At 65.5% G+C, this 15,961-nt stretch overlaps 2 protein-coding genes across 4 annotated transcripts in view; both read right to left on the bottom strand.

The window, feature by feature from the left end:
* The window catches only part of SLC12A5 (solute carrier family 12 member 5), a 31,749-nt gene extending 22,283 nt beyond the window's left edge, over positions 1 to 9,466 (bottom strand). For 2 of the 3 annotated variants that reach the window (XM_085079056.1, XM_085079057.1), the window contains exon 1: positions 2,743 to 2,978. In XM_085079056.1, the coding sequence (XP_084935182.1) occupies positions 2,743 to 2,794 (52 nt within the window). In that variant the 5' untranslated portion in view covers positions 2,795 to 2,978. Of the gene's footprint in view, positions 1 to 2,742; positions 2,979 to 9,344 lie in introns of those variants that run through there. The other variant, XM_085079058.1, reaches the window with a different exon arrangement.
* Positions 9,467 to 10,279: 813 nt separating this feature from the next.
* On the bottom strand, positions 10,280 to 15,080 carry MMP9 (matrix metallopeptidase 9). Its single transcript, XM_085079070.1, has 13 exons — positions 14,667 to 15,080; positions 14,226 to 14,464; positions 13,744 to 13,892; positions 13,407 to 13,535; positions 13,152 to 13,325; positions 12,903 to 13,076; positions 12,587 to 12,760; positions 12,286 to 12,441; positions 11,900 to 12,197; positions 11,613 to 11,752; positions 11,350 to 11,500; positions 11,153 to 11,256; positions 10,280 to 10,868 (listed from the first exon to the last, which is right to left on the bottom strand). Exons 1-13 carry the CDS (start codon positions 14,805 to 14,807, stop codon positions 10,759 to 10,761), a joined length of 2,139 nt encoding a protein of 712 aa, XP_084935196.1. The 5' UTR covers positions 14,808 to 15,080; the 3' UTR covers positions 10,280 to 10,758.
* Between the last annotated feature and the right edge of the window lie 881 nt (positions 15,081 to 15,961).

Raw genomic sequence — 15,961 nt, 5'->3', positions numbered from 1 at the left:
TTAGAGAGACCACACGGCCCTTGCAGCCCCACTGAGGCAGAGACCACCAATGATCAAAGCAGTGCTGGCTCGTGCTGGCAGTGTCACAGCAGAGACGGCTCTGACTGCAGCATGGCAGGGCAGTGGGGGGTGGGGGTCGGGGGTGGGATGACGGAGTGGGATGCTCCCCCCGTCCCAGGGCCGCACTTTCCCCCTCCAGCCAGCAAGCACACCCAGTGGCCTTTTGGGCTGGATTCCTTCACAGCCTGACCCAAATTGGACCAACTGCTACTTCAGACCTATCCTCTTCCTTCCTAAACCCAGGATTATCCTCCCTTTGATCAGCCGGCCCTGCAGCGCAGGATTTCCATCACAGGCGTTTTGGCTGGCTGCATTTAAACAGCTTCCCAGATTCTCCGACAGTCCAAGCCCTGCCTTGGAAATGGCCGTGGACACAAGTCCCGCCAGAGCTCCTGACCCTGGCTCTGCCCTTCCCAGGCATCCTGGTGCCCCCCAGGCTGGGTGCTGGCAGGGCACCCTGCAGTGGGGCTGCAGCTTACATCCCAATACCCCAACCAGAGCAGTGCAATCTGCCAGCCCGGACACTGCAGGCAGCAGCCCTGCCTGCTCCCCACTCCCACCATCTCCCCAGAGGGTCTGCACTGGTCCAGCCCTTGTTGGGCTGTTGGGGCTGGAGCCCTTCCAGCTCTTGTCATGCGGCTTGCACATGCTGTCCAGAGCAGGACCTGAGTGGGGACACTGCTGGCCTTTCTGACAAATATGGCCTAAGTGGCCCCCAGGGCTTCAGTGGTTGTGCTGGGCTTGGCAAGTTGCTGGACAGCCAGCACTGGAGCCGCCAGGAAATGTGGAGGGGGCCCACTGGCATGCAACAGCTTTGCCGCCCCCCGGGTTGTCCATGGTCCCTGAAAACAGACCTCATGATGGGAGTTCAGCTGACCCTTGGTATGGGGCGACAACCCACCCCCCCACCACAACCACCCTTGTCACGGCCGTGGGTAGATCTGCTGAGCCCCTTCCTACAGACAATCCCTGCTCTCCCAAGCTTCTCAGACCCCTGCTTCCTGAAGCCCTTCACCCACCATCCCACAGGGCACCATCTCGCCAGGCTCAGCTCCAGGGACAGTCTGCCTGGTCCATCTGTAGTGGCACTGTGTTGAGCCCTCCTGCCAGACCCCAGCCTGGCAGAACCGCCTGCTGCCATGCCGCCGGCACTGCTGCGATGGAAATTGGTGAGTGGGAGAGATCCTGGTGCTGCAGAGGGCAAGGGGAGGGCAAGCGCCCAGGGAAGGGCATGGCCAGGGACCAGTGCGACAACCCCAGCACGGCAAGGTGCCCCCAAAAGTCTCCTGACAGCCCTGACCTTGAGTGGAGCCGCAGATAAACAAGCAAATAAACAGACTGGGGTCAGCAGAGCAGAGGAATACACAGAGCCTGTCTGTGGCTGTGCCCAGAGCCCCACTGTGGGCATCCAGGACCCCCACAACCACTGCCATAGCCAGCCATGTGCTCCCGGCTGGGGCTTTGGCAGATCCCACGAGGGGACCTGGTGAGGGGACTTGGCGGGGTCTGGGAGGGTCGGAGAGGCAGTGCAAGTCCTCCTGGACACACACTACAAACCTCTCGCTGCAGCCCATCCCTATGCCCGGCAGGAGCACCCGCAAGAACAGGGCCTGTGCTGCCTGGCTGCCTGGTGCTGAACGTGGCCCCGGGGGGAACGGGGACCCTCACACAGCTCGGCGGTGCCGGGTGCCCGGAGGGGGTCAGGCCAAAGCGCCGGCACTGATCGGGCCGCTGTGGGGCCGAGCGGCCCCTCGCCCGCGGCAGAAGGCGGCCCTGTGCAGGGGCTGCGCAAGGGCTGCAGCCGGACGGGACACGGCGCGGCGCGGCACGGACTGGACCGGACCGGCTCGATTCGGCACGACAGGACTCGCTTCAGTTCGGCTGGGCTCGGCCCTGGGACGAACGGCTCCTGAGGTCCTGGAGCAGGGCCCGGGCGGCCACTTCAGCACCGCGGACAGCGGCGGCGGCCCCGGGGGGCGGTTAGTGAGGGGAGGGGGCGGCAGGGACGGGGGCGAGAGAGGGGAGAAGGGAGCGGGGGGCGGCTGCCGGAGATGGGGGGCGGCAGAGGAGAGGAATGGGGGGGGCAGCGGGGGTGAGAGAGGCGATATGGAAGGATGGGGGGGCGGCAGCCGGAGATGGGGGGCGGCAGCAGGGAGGGCTGGGGAGGCTGGGGCTGCAGCAGAGATGCAGGAGGCAAAGGTGGGGGGGCGGCAGTTGGGCACGGGGACCCTTGCGGGGGTCCCAGGCGGGCGGGAGCGGGACTGGTGCGGCGACTGGCGGGGGCTGCCCGGGAGGCGGCGGGGCCGGCCCGACAGGGTCGCCAGGAGCACAGCAAGCAGCCTCCGCCCGAGAGGAGGCTCCTAGGTGAGCCCCGCACCGCTCGGCCACACTGCCGCTTCCCGAGGTTGCCGCAGCGGCGGGAGTGCGGTCGGCGCTGCGCGGAGGCGCCGGGAGCGGGAGCATCCCCGCACCGCCCGCCGCAGCCCCGCGGGGCCGCGGGTCGAGAGCCGCCGTCGCGGCCAGTGCCACTAGCCTTCCTCGCTGCAGGGCACCCCCAGCCCCCGCGGCCCCCGGCTCCGCGCCGCTTCTGCCCCGCGCCGGCGCCGAGCCCCGGCCCGGCGGGGGCGGCCGCCCCGGGCTGTCCCGCTGTCCCGTTCGTCGGTGCCGATGCCGGTGCCTCACCTTGGCTGGCGCCGCCGTCGCCGTCCTCGCAGTCGGTCAGGTTGTTCAGCATGGCGCCGGTGCCGCGGCCGCTCGCTGCCGCCGGTGCTGGAGCTCTCGCTCCGCAGCAGCCGCGTCCCCGCGCCGCCCCCCGCGCCGGTGGGAGGGGGCTGCAGTGCGGAGGCGCCCGGGCTCACGGCTCACGGCTGCCGGCGGAGCCCAGCCCGGCCGCCCGCTTCATCACGTATGCGGGAGGCATTGCCCCCGCCGCGGCGGGGGGGGTGGGGGGGGCGCGGCGGCGGGGGGGTGGGGGGGGCGCAAAGACGAGCGAGCGGAGCGGGGCCGCCTCCCGGCTGCGCCAGGCGTGGGGGGGAACTAGGGCAGCGCTGCGGGCCCGGCTGGCGCGGGCGGGACGGGACGGGACGGCCCCGCAACCACACCGACCCCGCACCCGCCCGGCCCCGAACCCCGCCTCCAGCCCCCGCACTCCGCACCGGCTCTCTCACCGGCCCCGCATCCGTCGCCAGCCCCCGCACCCCACACCAGCTCCCACATCGGACCCGGGCGCAGCCCCGGGACCAGGAACACAGTTGAGGTGCACAGCGGAGCAGAACCTGCTCCTGCAGAACCGACGCATCTCCAGAGGCAGCTGAGGCCGGGGATCAAGGCAACCCCTGTCCGGGCGGCCCCCGCCTCGGCAACCCCCTGCCCGCGACAGACCGCTCCCGGGTGGGGTCAGCTCCCGGGTGGGGTCAGCTCCCAGGTGGGGAGCACCACGTCACGCAGGGGACCTCTCTGCGGGCATCAGGCCCTGGCCATGGGTGGAGCCCCGTGCCCCAGCAGCAGGACCATCCAGGACACCCGGGGAGGGCAAGACGTCCAGACTACCCCACAGCGGGGCCAGGGGGACGGCAGAGGTTGTTCACCCTGCTCTGCCCGGTTGACCTGCAGCACAGAGAACGCTGCCTGCAGAGGGGAGCAGGCTTGATGTGACCTATCCTGGTTCCCAGGGGGCCAGGATCATGCCCGTAACAACATTCTGAGACCTGGAGAAGGGTTGCAATGGTGCCGAAATCCCCAGACCCTGTGCTGCCTATGGAGGCCCCAGCCCTTGTAGCTGTCCCCCACAGGGCCAGGGGCACAGGTCACTCTCGAGCTGGGGTTATTGAGTGACCCTGCAGGGCTGCTTGCAGCCCCCTGTTCTCTCATGCATTTAATCCAGGAGGATCCCCCAGCCGGAGCTGGCTGCAGCTCCCAGCATCTCCTCCGGCACAGGCTGAGATCATGACAGCCCGCTGGCCTCCGTTACTTCTTGACGGCTGTAATTAATTGTTTACTTTCTCCTGGTGCGGGGCCAGCTGCTCCGCAGCGCGGATGCTCTCTGGCCTGACCTCGCGGCCAGGAGAGAGGCTCAGACCCCCCACCCCAGCCCGGCAGGCAGCATTGATCCCTGCCCTACGGCTGCAGCCAGGACCCCAGGACCTGGCAACCCTGGGGAGCTGCAGCAGCACAGCCCCATCTCTGTGGCAAATAGCACAGGATAGCTGCAGCGAGGATGGGCAGTTCAGGGTGGGCATCCCCCCACCCAGGACCCTGTGTGGCAGTCAGCACATGGGGCTGCCCCGTCCAGCCGCAGCAGCACCAGCCCCTCACTCCTGCATCCCTCAGCAAGAGCCAGCGCTGGAGCAAGGGGCTGGCCCACTCCCAAGAGTTGGGACTGGAAGGAAGGGGCTGCAGACAGGTTGTAGAGGACAAATCCACCTTCCCATGTGGGTCTGGGTTGTGAGCAGAGAACCTCCTGCCCCTCCCCTCCAAGGAGGCTGTGGCTGGGCAGAAGGGCAGCGGGCCGGGGTCCAGCCAGCCATGGTGAGTGCCAAGCGCTGGAGGGTGGATTTTTGCAGGAGGCCACAGTGCGTGGGCTCGGCACAAGAGGGATTTTCCTACTAAAACAGATGGGGGGGAGGGAGCACGTGAAAGACCACTAATCCCCTAATCCCTGGATTATGGCTCCATTTCAAGGGTTGGGATTTGACGGCAGCACAGGGGGCTATGCTATCAAGACTGCATTGGCTTAGCCTGTGCACAGGGTGCCACCAGCATGGGGGAGCAAACTGAGGGTGTCTCTGGGGCAGAGCAGACCAGAGGGGTTTGATCTCTCAGTAGAGCACTGACCTTAACCCTGGCCCAAATGCCCAGGAGTGGGGTACCTGGTGCAGTGTGTCAAAAGGAGAGGGGTTTGACATGGTCTGGGCATCATCCTTGCCCTTGCATTGCTTGCAGTCCCACTGCAGGCAGCACAAGGGCATGGGGAAAGAGGAAGGCAGACATTTTTCCCTGGCTGTGGAGTGGGGGATCAGCTGCAAGTGGCCCCTGAGTCCGAGTAGGAGGCAGGATCCTGGCACCAGGCCAGGCAGAGCATCAGTGCCCCACTTAACTGCAAGAGGCTGCCCAGGAATGACGATGGAGAGTGGCCAAGCCAAGAAGCATCCCTGCAAAGTGTCCTGTACCCCTGCAGAGCCTCCCAGCAATGTCTCAGACCCCTCTGCGTAGAGCCTGGGTGAGGGGAACCATCCTCACAGACATTACCAGGGCTGGAATCCTGGCTGCCGGCCACACAGCCCTTGCCTGTCCTATTACCAGCAGCGGTCAAACCTCCCAGGAGCGAGACACGTGCTGGAGTCACTGGGAAACCTCCTGAGGGCAGGGAGCGGGCAGCCTGGCAGAGTGCCGCCCGGGCAGCGAGGGCGGCCGTGCTGCGGAGATGCCGATCAGCACACTGCACTGCCTGCTGTGGTCCCTGGGCACTGTCGGCAGCCGGCCCATCTCCATCCCGCCAGGATGGGACGCCCCATGCTGAGGGCTTGAGGGCATGAGGGCAGGTGGCTCCCAGGGAAAAGAAGAGCTGGGGCAGGAGAGACTCCAGGAGGATGGAGGTGCAGCAGGGCAGAAGGACAGTGATGTCAGCCAAATGTTGTAGCAAGGAGTTTGCCGGTGCATCCCGCACCATTCTGCCCTGATGCCCCAGGGGCCACACATCCTGTAACACCTTAGCAGGATGGAGTGGTCTTTTTCATCCCCATCCAGACAGATTGGGGCCCTGCCACCACCATGGGGTGAAAGCAGAGCCCAGAGGTGACACGGGCACAAGCTGGGACTTGATACCAGCTCCAGCGTCAGGACAGGACATGGAGGGAGGTACAGTGTCCCATGGGGCTGGGAGGGGAGGCGCGGGAGCCACTGCAGCTGCCTGAGGTAAAGATCAGAAAGGTGGCAATGGGGCAGGGCAGGCAGGTGCCATGGGGCAAGGCAGGAGGCTGTGAGCTCCTGCGTCACACGAGCCCAGCACAGCACGCAGCTGGCGCAGCGTCCCCAGCTGCCCTTGCCCAGATGTCTTGCCAGCAGCAGGGCCACGGCAGTGGGCGGCTGGGCAGCCTGGCACAGGGATCAGTGGCGGAAGCAGCCTCCTCCCACCAGGCCCTGCTCCTGGCGACACAGCTGAGGAGCCCCCAAGCAGCCCTGTGCCAGTCGCAGTACCCTGGGGACGCCAGGCAGCCGCTGCTGAGCCAGGGCCAGAGGGCTCAGTGATGGCCGAGAAGCAGCTGCATGGCCACTTGCCAGCCGCTGCCAGAAGGGTTTGGGTGCAGGATCATCTGATGAGGCACTGGAGTGTCCTGTGTCCCACAGGACCCACAGTGTTCTGTGTCCCACACAGCACCCCTCATTCAGCCCCACAACCTGTGCAAGGACCTCCACTCTGGCACTCTGCCAAAGCACCTGTGGAGGTTCAGTGGCACAGAGATTCCCAGAATCTCTGCTGGCAGCAGATGGGGCTTTGGCTGTTCCAGCCCCCTGGCTGCATCTCACCCCCCAGTATCATCAGCCTCTAGATGGTGCAGACCCTTAGCAGTTCTAATGACACCCCAAGGGCTCCCTGCCACAAACCTGAACTGAGTGTCTGCGTGGGGGCTGGGAGAGATGGGGAACCAGGAAGCCCTGGTATGGGGGAACCTCCTTGGCAGCTCCCATCCTTCACATGTACCCCTCTGTGCACGGTGCCTCAACTGGGGGCCTTGCCCCCCTCAACCCTTGCATCCTAGCTGCTCTGGGCAGGGGCCCTGCATGGGGGTGCAGCCAGGGCTGGTGGGGTCCCTACTCCTCCCAAGCCCCCTTCAGGGGCTCACCTCCCACCCGGGGCCAGCCTCACACAGCTGCCCCACAGAGCCTTGTCCATGGCTTATGGCCCACAGCCCCATGACCTCACGGCTCCCAGGGGGGCCGAGAGAGCAGCTGAACACCCTCAGCATCGGGAGTCGTGGCAAGGGTGACACCGGGACCGGTTTCCATGGCAACGAGAGAGGTTCCTTAACTGGTTGGTTGCCATGGCTACTGCCGCCGACTCCGACCGCTCGGGACATAGAGGGGCTCCGCGGCGAGGATGCCCCGGTGCCCCCTCGGGCCAGGGCTGCTGCGCCAGGGGCAACGCACTGGGCACGGTGGGAGCAGTCCCACGTCCACCGCCCCGGGGGGAACCCAGCCCCACGGTGGGTCCCAGGTGGAGCACATCGATCCTCGGTCCCACGGGCTCCGGCTCGCCTCGCGCTCGCGGTGGGACCGGGTCCCCGCGGGACAGCGGCACCGGCGAGTCCCGGGGCGGGGCGGGCGGCGAGGGGCGTGGTCGGGAGGGGCACACGCCCCACCGGAGCCGTCCCGTCCCGTTATCGCCCCCTGGCGGCCCCGGGGCCCCACGCAGCCCTGTCCGCCGCCGCCCGCACAGACCCCGCGCAGAGCTCGCCAAGACCCCGCGCAGCGCTGTCCGCCCCCGCCGCCGCCCGCACGGACTCCATTTCCCGGCCTAGCCCCGGATCCGGCCGGACTGCAGCAGTGACCTGCGCCAGGCCCCCGCGGCGGTCCGTGCCCTACCCTGCCCGGTACCGGGCGGTCCTCTGCCGCCGCCGCCCCTGCCCGTGGTCCTCACGGTGCTGAGATCCCTCCTCAGCACCACCCGCCTGGGGCCGCTCCCGGGCAGGGCCTTCCTGAAGGGCGGCTCCGGGAGCCACAAGGCGCCCTGAGCACGGCAGCAGCTCTCGGACGAGCAGGGGCCCTCCGGCTGGCGCAGAGGTTCCCGCACCGTCCCGGCACCGGCAGCACGGCCGGCTGCAACCCCTGCCCCCGCACTGCTCCGACGTCGCCGGGATCTCTGTCATTCTGTGTCCCACTCGTGACACTGAGGTGGGGCCAGGCAGCAAGGAGCGCTCGCCCAGGGCCGAGTCCCTCCCGGGACTACTGCTGTCGAGAGCTCCTGCCTGCCATCCGCAGCTCCTGCCAGTCCCACAACTGCCAACCCCATGCACCCCCTCCCATCCATCCCCCCGGGAGGAAGCATCCACAGTCCCAGCGCTGTGGAGCAATGTGGGATGTGAGGAATCCCTGAACGGTGACCTAGGTAGCCACCCTGCCAGGGCCCTGACCACCCCATGAGACAGGGCACCTCCAGCAGGGCCAGCCACTGCCTGTCCCCTGGGAGGGCACAAGGTCACAGCTCAGCTGGAAGGATGTGTCCCTTGCTCCCACCATGGCCCCTTGGCATGCCCAGCCCAGCTCCCCGCAGCCCCCCACCAGCAGATTGGCTGCCAAACCGAGGAGCTGTTCCTGGAGAGCCGCAGAATTCAGCCACGGCCCTGGCTCATCACCATCCGCTCTGCCCCGACACAGCCCACAGGCCAGGCCCAGTTGGCCCAGCTGCCATGAACTGACAAGTGGCTCTGCATCGCCTTGCCACTGGATCCAGCCCTACATCATCCACAACAGCGTGATCCTAGACAGGGCCCCAAAGGCCAGAGCCCCCTGACAGAGGTACAGCCCAGCCCGGGTGTTGTGGTGTCCGTCCGGCTGCTCGCACCTCCCACCCGCGCCCTTCGCCGAGGGTGCAAGGTCACAGCTCCGGCAGCACGGTGCTGCCGTCGGCCGCTTTTCTGGGATCAATACGGCTCTGGTGACAGCACAGCCCCACCGCCACGTCCCTTGGGCACCACGAGGCGATGGCTGCCGGCTCCAGTGCCTGTGCCCACGGCAGCCTGGCTGGCACTGCTGCCACGGCGGGCTGACCACAGCCTACCCTTCCCACACCCTCGCCCTGGCCCACCTGCAGCCACCCTCCACTATGGCTCCCTGGGGAGCAGTATGTGACCTCGTACCCAGAGCCGACCCCCAGCTATAACCCTGCTCCATCCCGCTGCCGGTCCGGCCGCAGCAGGGCCTCTCTCCAACAGCCCCCGGGATGAGGACAGAACAGGGGAGCTCCCTGAGGAGCGGCGGAGGCCCCAGGGAAGAGTCTGGGACGAGGGGTCCTGCCCGGGCGGCTGACCCCCACTCCCTGTTTTGCACCTCCCATCTCCCGGATCCCGCAGCTCCATGCCATCCCTACTCCGGGGGTCTGCACCGTCTCCGAGGGGCCAGACCGACCGGGACTCCGCACCCCCCACGGTGCCCCGACGGCCCGGCCCTCCTCGCGGACCCTCCTCGCGGACCCTCTCCGCGGACCTTGTCCTGCCCCGCGGATCCTCATCGCGGGCCGTGTCCCGCCTCCGGAGCCCCCCCGAGCCCCCCTTGCCCCCGGCGCTCACCCCCGCCGCCGGTGACGGTGAACCGCCCGCTCATGGCCCCGTCGTCGCCACAAGTGGCTCCGGCCCCGGCGGCCGCTGAGCGCGGCCCCGCCGGGCGCTGACCGGGGTCCTAGTGCCCGCGGCACCGCCCGCCGCGCCGCCCCCGCGGCCGCAGGGCTGGCTCGAGTCCGAATGGATGGGCTCGGCCCCGCTCCGGTCGGCTCAGTTCAGCTCCCTTCGGCCCGGCTCGGCTCGACGGGACTGGACAGCTCCTGTGCGCCCGCTCGGTTCCGCAGGCGCCGCCGAACTGGGGGTGCTGGGACCGTGCCCCAAAGGGACGGGAGGGGACGGGGCCTCGCACTACCCCCGCCCTGTTCGGAGCCGTGGCCGCTAATTACAGCTAATTACAGTCCCGGGGCTGCGGCTGCCCCACCCTGCCGCGGACCCGGGCACCCCCGGGCACGGCCCCGGCCATGGCCCTGCCGCCGGGCTCTGCGGCCACGCAGAGACAGACCGGGGCCGGTGGAATCTGCGAGGCCAGCCCGCGACGGGGGCTCGCTGTAGCTGGGAGTCCAGTCACACGGTGTGTCCCGACCACACGCGGTGACAACCACGCGCTCCTCCCCGCAGTGCACAGCTGGAGTGTAAGAGAGGGCAGCAGGTGTAGGATTATGCTTAGCCAGGACTTGGGAGGTCGGTGAGGTTGGGGCGGGGGTGCTGCGCCTGGCACAGGGCTGGTTACGGACAATGCTGACACCGAGGGACATCCTCCCTGCCCTTGGACCCAGGTCCCCGAGGGATCCAGAGTACTTAGCAAAGGGGGACATCCTCCCCCACCCAGTGCCCCCTTCCCCACTGATGCTGGCACCCCCCAGATCAGGGGAGGATGATGCCCTCAGCACATGGAGGTTCTCCAAACCATGGCCCCAGTAGCTGATGGAGAACTCGAGGCTGTGTCCAAAGAATTTTCTTTATTACAAATGGACAGGCAATTGGCAAAGGGGGTAGTTGGCAGAATGGGCAGTGGGCAGGATTAGGCAGAGCCCCGTGTCCCGCCCTGGCATGTCCCCAGGCGCCAGCTCCCAGTGGGGCTCAGCCTGACCTGGCATCGTTGGCTCAGGAAAAAGACAAATTTGTCTCAAATCCGTGTGCAGTTTGCACCAGGCAAACGCCTCTGTGCAGTGGAGCTGGGATGGCACAATGCCAGCTGTGGCAAGAGTCCTGCTCCCCAGCTGGGGCTCCCCAGGCTGGGCAGCTCCCAGGGGGTGACCCCAAGGTGCCCTGCCCCTTTCTTCCAGGAAGATGGGGACCACATCTGTGGTCCATCTACCCACAGCCACAAGGCTCCCAGGGGTCAGCCTATGAGACAGGAGCCCGCAGGTTGGGAACATTGGGCAGGGAGCAGTGCTGGCAGAGCTGGTGGCTGGTCAGGCCTTCAGTGCTGGGGACACTGCAGGATGTCATACTTGACGTAGCCCACCCGGTCCACCTGGTAGCGTGGTGTCATCCTCCAGTAGAAGCTGCCCCGGCAGAAGTGGTACTTGCCTGGGCAAGGAGGGGGACAGAGGGAATGGAGGGTCAGCAGGAGTTCGGCCATGCAAAGACCCATCCCAGTGGCTGCCCAAACAGCACAGGCACCTGGCATCCTGAACCCTGCCGGCATCCTGCCAGCTCCACTGCACGGGTCCGCCAGGGCTGATGGCATGCCCTGTCCCAGGGCCATTCCCCACACAGCCGAGCATCCCGAGCCCGGAACCGGAGTAATGCCACAAGAGGCTCAGGTAGCCCAGGGCTGAACACACAGCACCCACCCACCAGGTTCCACTCACCTTGGTAGAGGAATACATTGTGTGCATCAAGGGGGATGCCAGTGAAGACGTCATCGGTGGCACGAGGATAGCCCTTGTCCACCCTCTGGACCTTCACATCCAGCCTGTGGGAGAGCAGAGCCGTGCTCAGGGCTGCTGGGAACCCTGCTCCCAGTCCCTTGCCAGGGCAGGCACTGCTGCTCTCCCGTCCTGCTCACCTCCAGTAGTTCTCCCCGCTGAAGAGCAGCACTTTGCCTCGGCCCCGCTGCAGGGCCCCTGAGATGCGGCCAGCTTCCTTCCCTATACCCAACTTCTCGATCCCCCGGGGGCCCAGCACACTCTTCCCAGAAAACACCCAGAACTGCCGACCTGCGGTGGGAGATAGTGGGGCTGTCAGACAGCCCTGAGGGCTCCCAGGCTGCATCAGGCTCCTCCCATTGCCCATGGAACCAGGGCCGAGGGCAGCGGGGGCAGAGCTCACCGGCAAAGAAGAAGACCCTCTTGGTTAGCACATCCTGGAAAACAGCATCGATGGTGTCTGGGAGGCCAGGCCAAGTATCAGCAACAGAAAAGGCACCCTGGATGCCCGATTTCCAGAAGGTTGAGTGAGTCCAGTATTTCCTGGTGGGGAAGATCAGCAGTCCTGATCACCTCAGTCTGGCACAGCCCATGTCCCCCATACACCCCTGACACAGCCTTGTGTTCACCCACATCCTTTCATTACCATGGCACTTGCCAGGGCAGGAGGTGCCAGATGCTGCCACTCACCCATCCTTGAAGAAGTACAGCTCCCCATTGATCTCTGTGATAGCATCAAAGTTCTTCTCCATGCAGGCATCCCGGCTGGGGTCCACAGGAATGGGTACAGTTGTTGGCTCTGGCGTCTCCTCCTCCTCCTCAGTGGTGGAGGTGCTGCCAGCTTCCGTGGGCATGGCCTGGGTCTGCTGTGTGGGCACAGGTTGGGGCTCCTGTGTGGGTGCAGGCTGGGGCTCCTCTGTGGGCACAGGCTGGAACTCCTCAGTGGGAGCAGGTGCAGGTGGAGTGGGCTTAGGGCCAGAGCCACGACCTGAGTGAATACAGGGGAGGGTGTGAGGCTGGTGCCAGCCTGGTGCTGCAGGACACCCAATTTGCCCAGCTGTGCTGCAGTGTCTCACCATAGAGGTACTGGATGCCCTGGACATCATCGGGGTGCAGCTGGAAGTCCTGGATATAACTGTACATGGGGTACATCAGGGCCTCACGCACGCTGGAGTGGTCCAGCCCCAGTGAGTGTCCAAACTCATGGGCAGCCACCAGGAAGATGCTGTAACCTGGGGGAAAGTGCAGGCCTAAGTTCCTGGTTGGGCACAACAGGACAGAACACGCTGTCCGGAGACTGTGGTCCCCAGAAGAAGTGTGATGATATGGCAGGAATTTGGGGGGCACAAAGGGGAGTGCAAGCAGGGGGGCCAGTACCTCTGTCAGGGCAGAAGCCCCACTTCTTGTCGGTGTCATAGTTGCTGGTGGTGGCACACCAGAGCTTGCCATCCTGACGGCCCTGGCTGGTGCAGGCACTGTAGGACTGCCCCAGGAAGGTGAAGGGGAAGACACAGGGGTCCCCCTGGGAGTTGCCACCGATCACCGCCGTGTCTGCAGCAAAGCATCATTGAGATTGTCCCCGACCCCTGGCTGCACCAGCCAGAACCTGGGACAGCCCTGGTTGTCACATGAGATCCTTCATGTGCCCACCCTCTGTGCCCTCCCCCCCACATGCCCCCCTTCCTTCTGGCACCTCGGTTGGGGCAGAAGCCATATTTCTTGTCCTGGTCAAAGCTGGAGGTGGTGGCACACCAGCGGTAGCCATCGGAGCGCCCATCTGTGGTACAAGTATCGTAGGAGTTGCCCTCAAAGACGAAGGGGAAGACGCAGGGGGCCCCATCGCTGTTGCCGCCATTGGTGTAGAGGACTGTGGGGCAAGGGAGAATGAGGAGGGCTCCAGGCACTGCGAGGCTGGGCAGGGGTTATGGTCACCACTACTCACGCTCGCTGGGGCAAAAGCCATATTTCTTGTCCTGGTCATAGTTGGCGGTGGTGGCACACCAGGGCAGCCCATCCTTGCGCCCATCTGTGGTGCACCGGGAGTAGGAGTTGCCCTCGAAGATGAAGGGGAAGTGGCATTCGGCTCCATTTGCATTCCCATGGCGGGTCTTCACCACTGCTCAGAGAGGGGCAGCTCAGTGCTGGGGCTGAGATTGGCACCATCAGACCCCCCCAATCCACCACACCCTGCCCTTACCTAAGCCAGTTCCCAGTGTCCAGAACTCATCGTCATCAAAGTGGGCATCGCCCTGGATACCCTGGCCTGGGGGAAAGGCGTGGGCCAGGAGCCCGTCCTTGCCGTCGAAGGGGTACCCGTCCCCATGCTCTGCAGAGACAAGAACCCTCAGCTGGCCCTGCCAGAGGAGCCCTCATATCCCCAGCATGCACACAGACCCCCAAGCCCTGCACACTTCTTGCACAGCTGGGGACAGAGGGCCCCTGAGCATGGCCCAAGGAGACATAGGGTGAGGACCCCACAGGTAGGGCATGTCACCAGTCCCCTTCTCATTCCCTGCCTGCCCACAGGACATCACCTTGGCTGCCAAACATGATCATGATGTCTGCCTCGCCACTGTATATCTGCGTGAAGGTGAGAGGGGTGACATCGCTCCACACTTGGAATGCCCGTCTGAAGGCGTCATCGATTACAGCACGGTCCAGGTCGGGGGAGTAGTTTATCACCCTGCCAGGGAAGCAGGGGTTCAGTGCTGCCAGGTCCCCTCCTCCTGCAGGACTGATCCTGTTCTGGGCAGGGACAGCCCCCCATCCCCCTGAGGGGATAGCAGGCACCACCACCCTCAGACCAGGGCTCAGATGCTCTCCTGGGCACTGGGAAGCAGATGTTGCCGCTGTGCTGGCTTGGCCCTTGCAGCGCTGGGACCCAGCTGTACAGGCAGCACCAAGCCTGGACAAGGGCTGAGCAGAGGCTGCTGCCCACCTGGTCCCTCAGGCTCTCTCCATCCCCCTGGGACCATTGCCCCGGGGACACAAGGGTTCATCTCCAGAGCAGACTCACCGGTAAGTCAGGTCCATGTGGTCCCACTTGAGGTCCCCCTCAAAGGTGAGGAAGGTTCCCAGGTCAGGGACGCCGCAGCGGGGGGCTCGCATGGCCTCCAGTGTGGCGGCATCCAGCTCCCCCGTCTCCTCCAGGCCCAGCTGCTTCTGCATCTTGAGCAGTGCCTTGCCCAGGGACACGTGCCTGTTACCAATCTTTGCTTCTGCCTCCGTGGTGTAGCCGAACCTCTGCAGGTAGCGCTGGGGAGGAAAGGCGGCCGGAGAGGTGAGTGAAGCGGGAGGGGGCTGCGGCAGCACGGGGCACCCATCCCAGCCTGGGTACCCCCCGAGCTCAAGGAGACAGACAGCTCTAAAGCTCTGCCTGCAGCCTCTCACTGCCAGCCTGGGAGCCCCTTGGGGTCCTAGGTGCCAGGAGGGCACCACGGGGCCATGCTCCCCTCACCTCTGCCAGCTGCAGATCCGGCAGGGTGCTGACCAGGTCCCCCGGGAAGGTGACAACCGCCTGCGGCTTGCCCTGGAGAGGGGCCGCACAGCAGGAGACGGCCAGCAGCCCGACCACAAGCGGGGCCAGGAGGAGTGCCATGGTTCAGCGGTGACAGGAGGGATGTGGCTGTGCTGGCCCCGCTGTCTGGTCTGGGTGCCGCCGGGCTACCCGCTCCTATTTATGGGGTGGGAGGGCATGAGTCACCCTCAGACCCCTCAGCGCCGACTCACGCTCCCTTCTCCCTTCCCACGGTGACGAAACGCACACTCCATCTCTGCCTTAACTGTTTCATCACCTTGTTTACTAAACACACTGCATTCTGCGGCCACGCGAGGACAGGAAGAGGCAGAGTGGCTGGGCAGCTGCACTGGGCCATAGCACTGCATGGCACGGCCACCCTGGGGCTGCCCTGCATGGGCACTGCCCCACTGGCCCCAAGACCATGGTAGCTGTGGGGACAGCAAGGCATCATTGGGGGCTGGCCGAGTGCTCAGGACTCCTGTAGCTGTGTCATCACACCGGCTGACACTCAGCTTGGTTCAGTGGTGCTGGAGCCAGACCCATGAGGGCCTGGATGTGCATGGGGGCAAAGACCAGTAGAATTGCCTGTGCCCCAGTGCCTGCAACCTACCTGCCTGGGATTTGGGAGCTTGGACCCTCACCACACTCTGGATCCCTTCCCACCACGGCTGCATCACCCCAGTGGGTCCGAGTGCTTCCAGCATTGGAGAGCCCCATGGCACCTCACCCCACGGTTCCTCTAAACCCATATGCCAACAGCTGACTGGCAAAGCCCCCTGAGACCAAGGGCAGTGCCTGCCTGGGAGCAGCTCTGGGCATGGGGATGCTCCACGTCGTGCCACGGGACATTAGGGGTGCCCCATTCTTGCTGCCCTGCTCTGCAGAGTGCTGCTGACTCAGGTTCCCACCCAGCACAGCAAAGCACAGCACAGACCTCGCCATGGGATGGTGTTTTCCTATTTCTCCCAAAGTGCCGACGCTTGTGGGAACGAGAGCAATGAAGGGGAAAGCAAACAGGGATGAGGAGCAAGGGGAAAACAGATGGCAGAGAACAAGGCGCAGCATCAGCGGAGGGGGAGGGAGGGCTGGTGCAGCAAAGCAAGGCTGCCTGAGACAAGGATCTTAGAATGGATCCCTTGCCCCAGCTCTCTCAAACCCCAGGAGCCCAAGGGATCCTCAGTAGGCTTCGTCAGGAGGATCTTCCTGGTCACTCCATTCCTGTTTGTGCCTGT

This window comes from Lichenostomus cassidix, chromosome 20, assembly GCF_008360975.1.
Source record: "Lichenostomus cassidix isolate B80296 chromosome 20, HeHo_3.0, whole genome shotgun sequence".
NCBI lineage: Eukaryota > Metazoa > Chordata > Aves > Passeriformes > Meliphagidae > Lichenostomus > Lichenostomus cassidix.
Note: the sequence above shows the minus strand (reverse complement) of the source record. Positions and strands in the feature narration are given on the sequence as shown.

What these genes read in the sequence shown, in the direction of transcription:
- MMP9 (XM_085079070.1), bottom strand. Translation starts at nt 14,807, where the DNA reads ATGGCACTCCTCCTGGCCCCGCTTGTGGTCGGGCTGCTGGCCGTCTCC. An exon ending in GACACTGGGAACTGGCTTAG is followed by an intron (nt 13,326 to 13,406) that starts GTAAGGGCAGGG and finishes CTCTCTGAGCAG; the next exon opens with TGGTGAAGACCCGCCATGGG. An exon ending in CTGTACTTCTTCAAGGATGG is followed by an intron (nt 11,753 to 11,899) that starts GTGAGTGGCAGC and finishes CTTCCCCACCAG; the next exon opens with GAAATACTGGACTCACTCAA.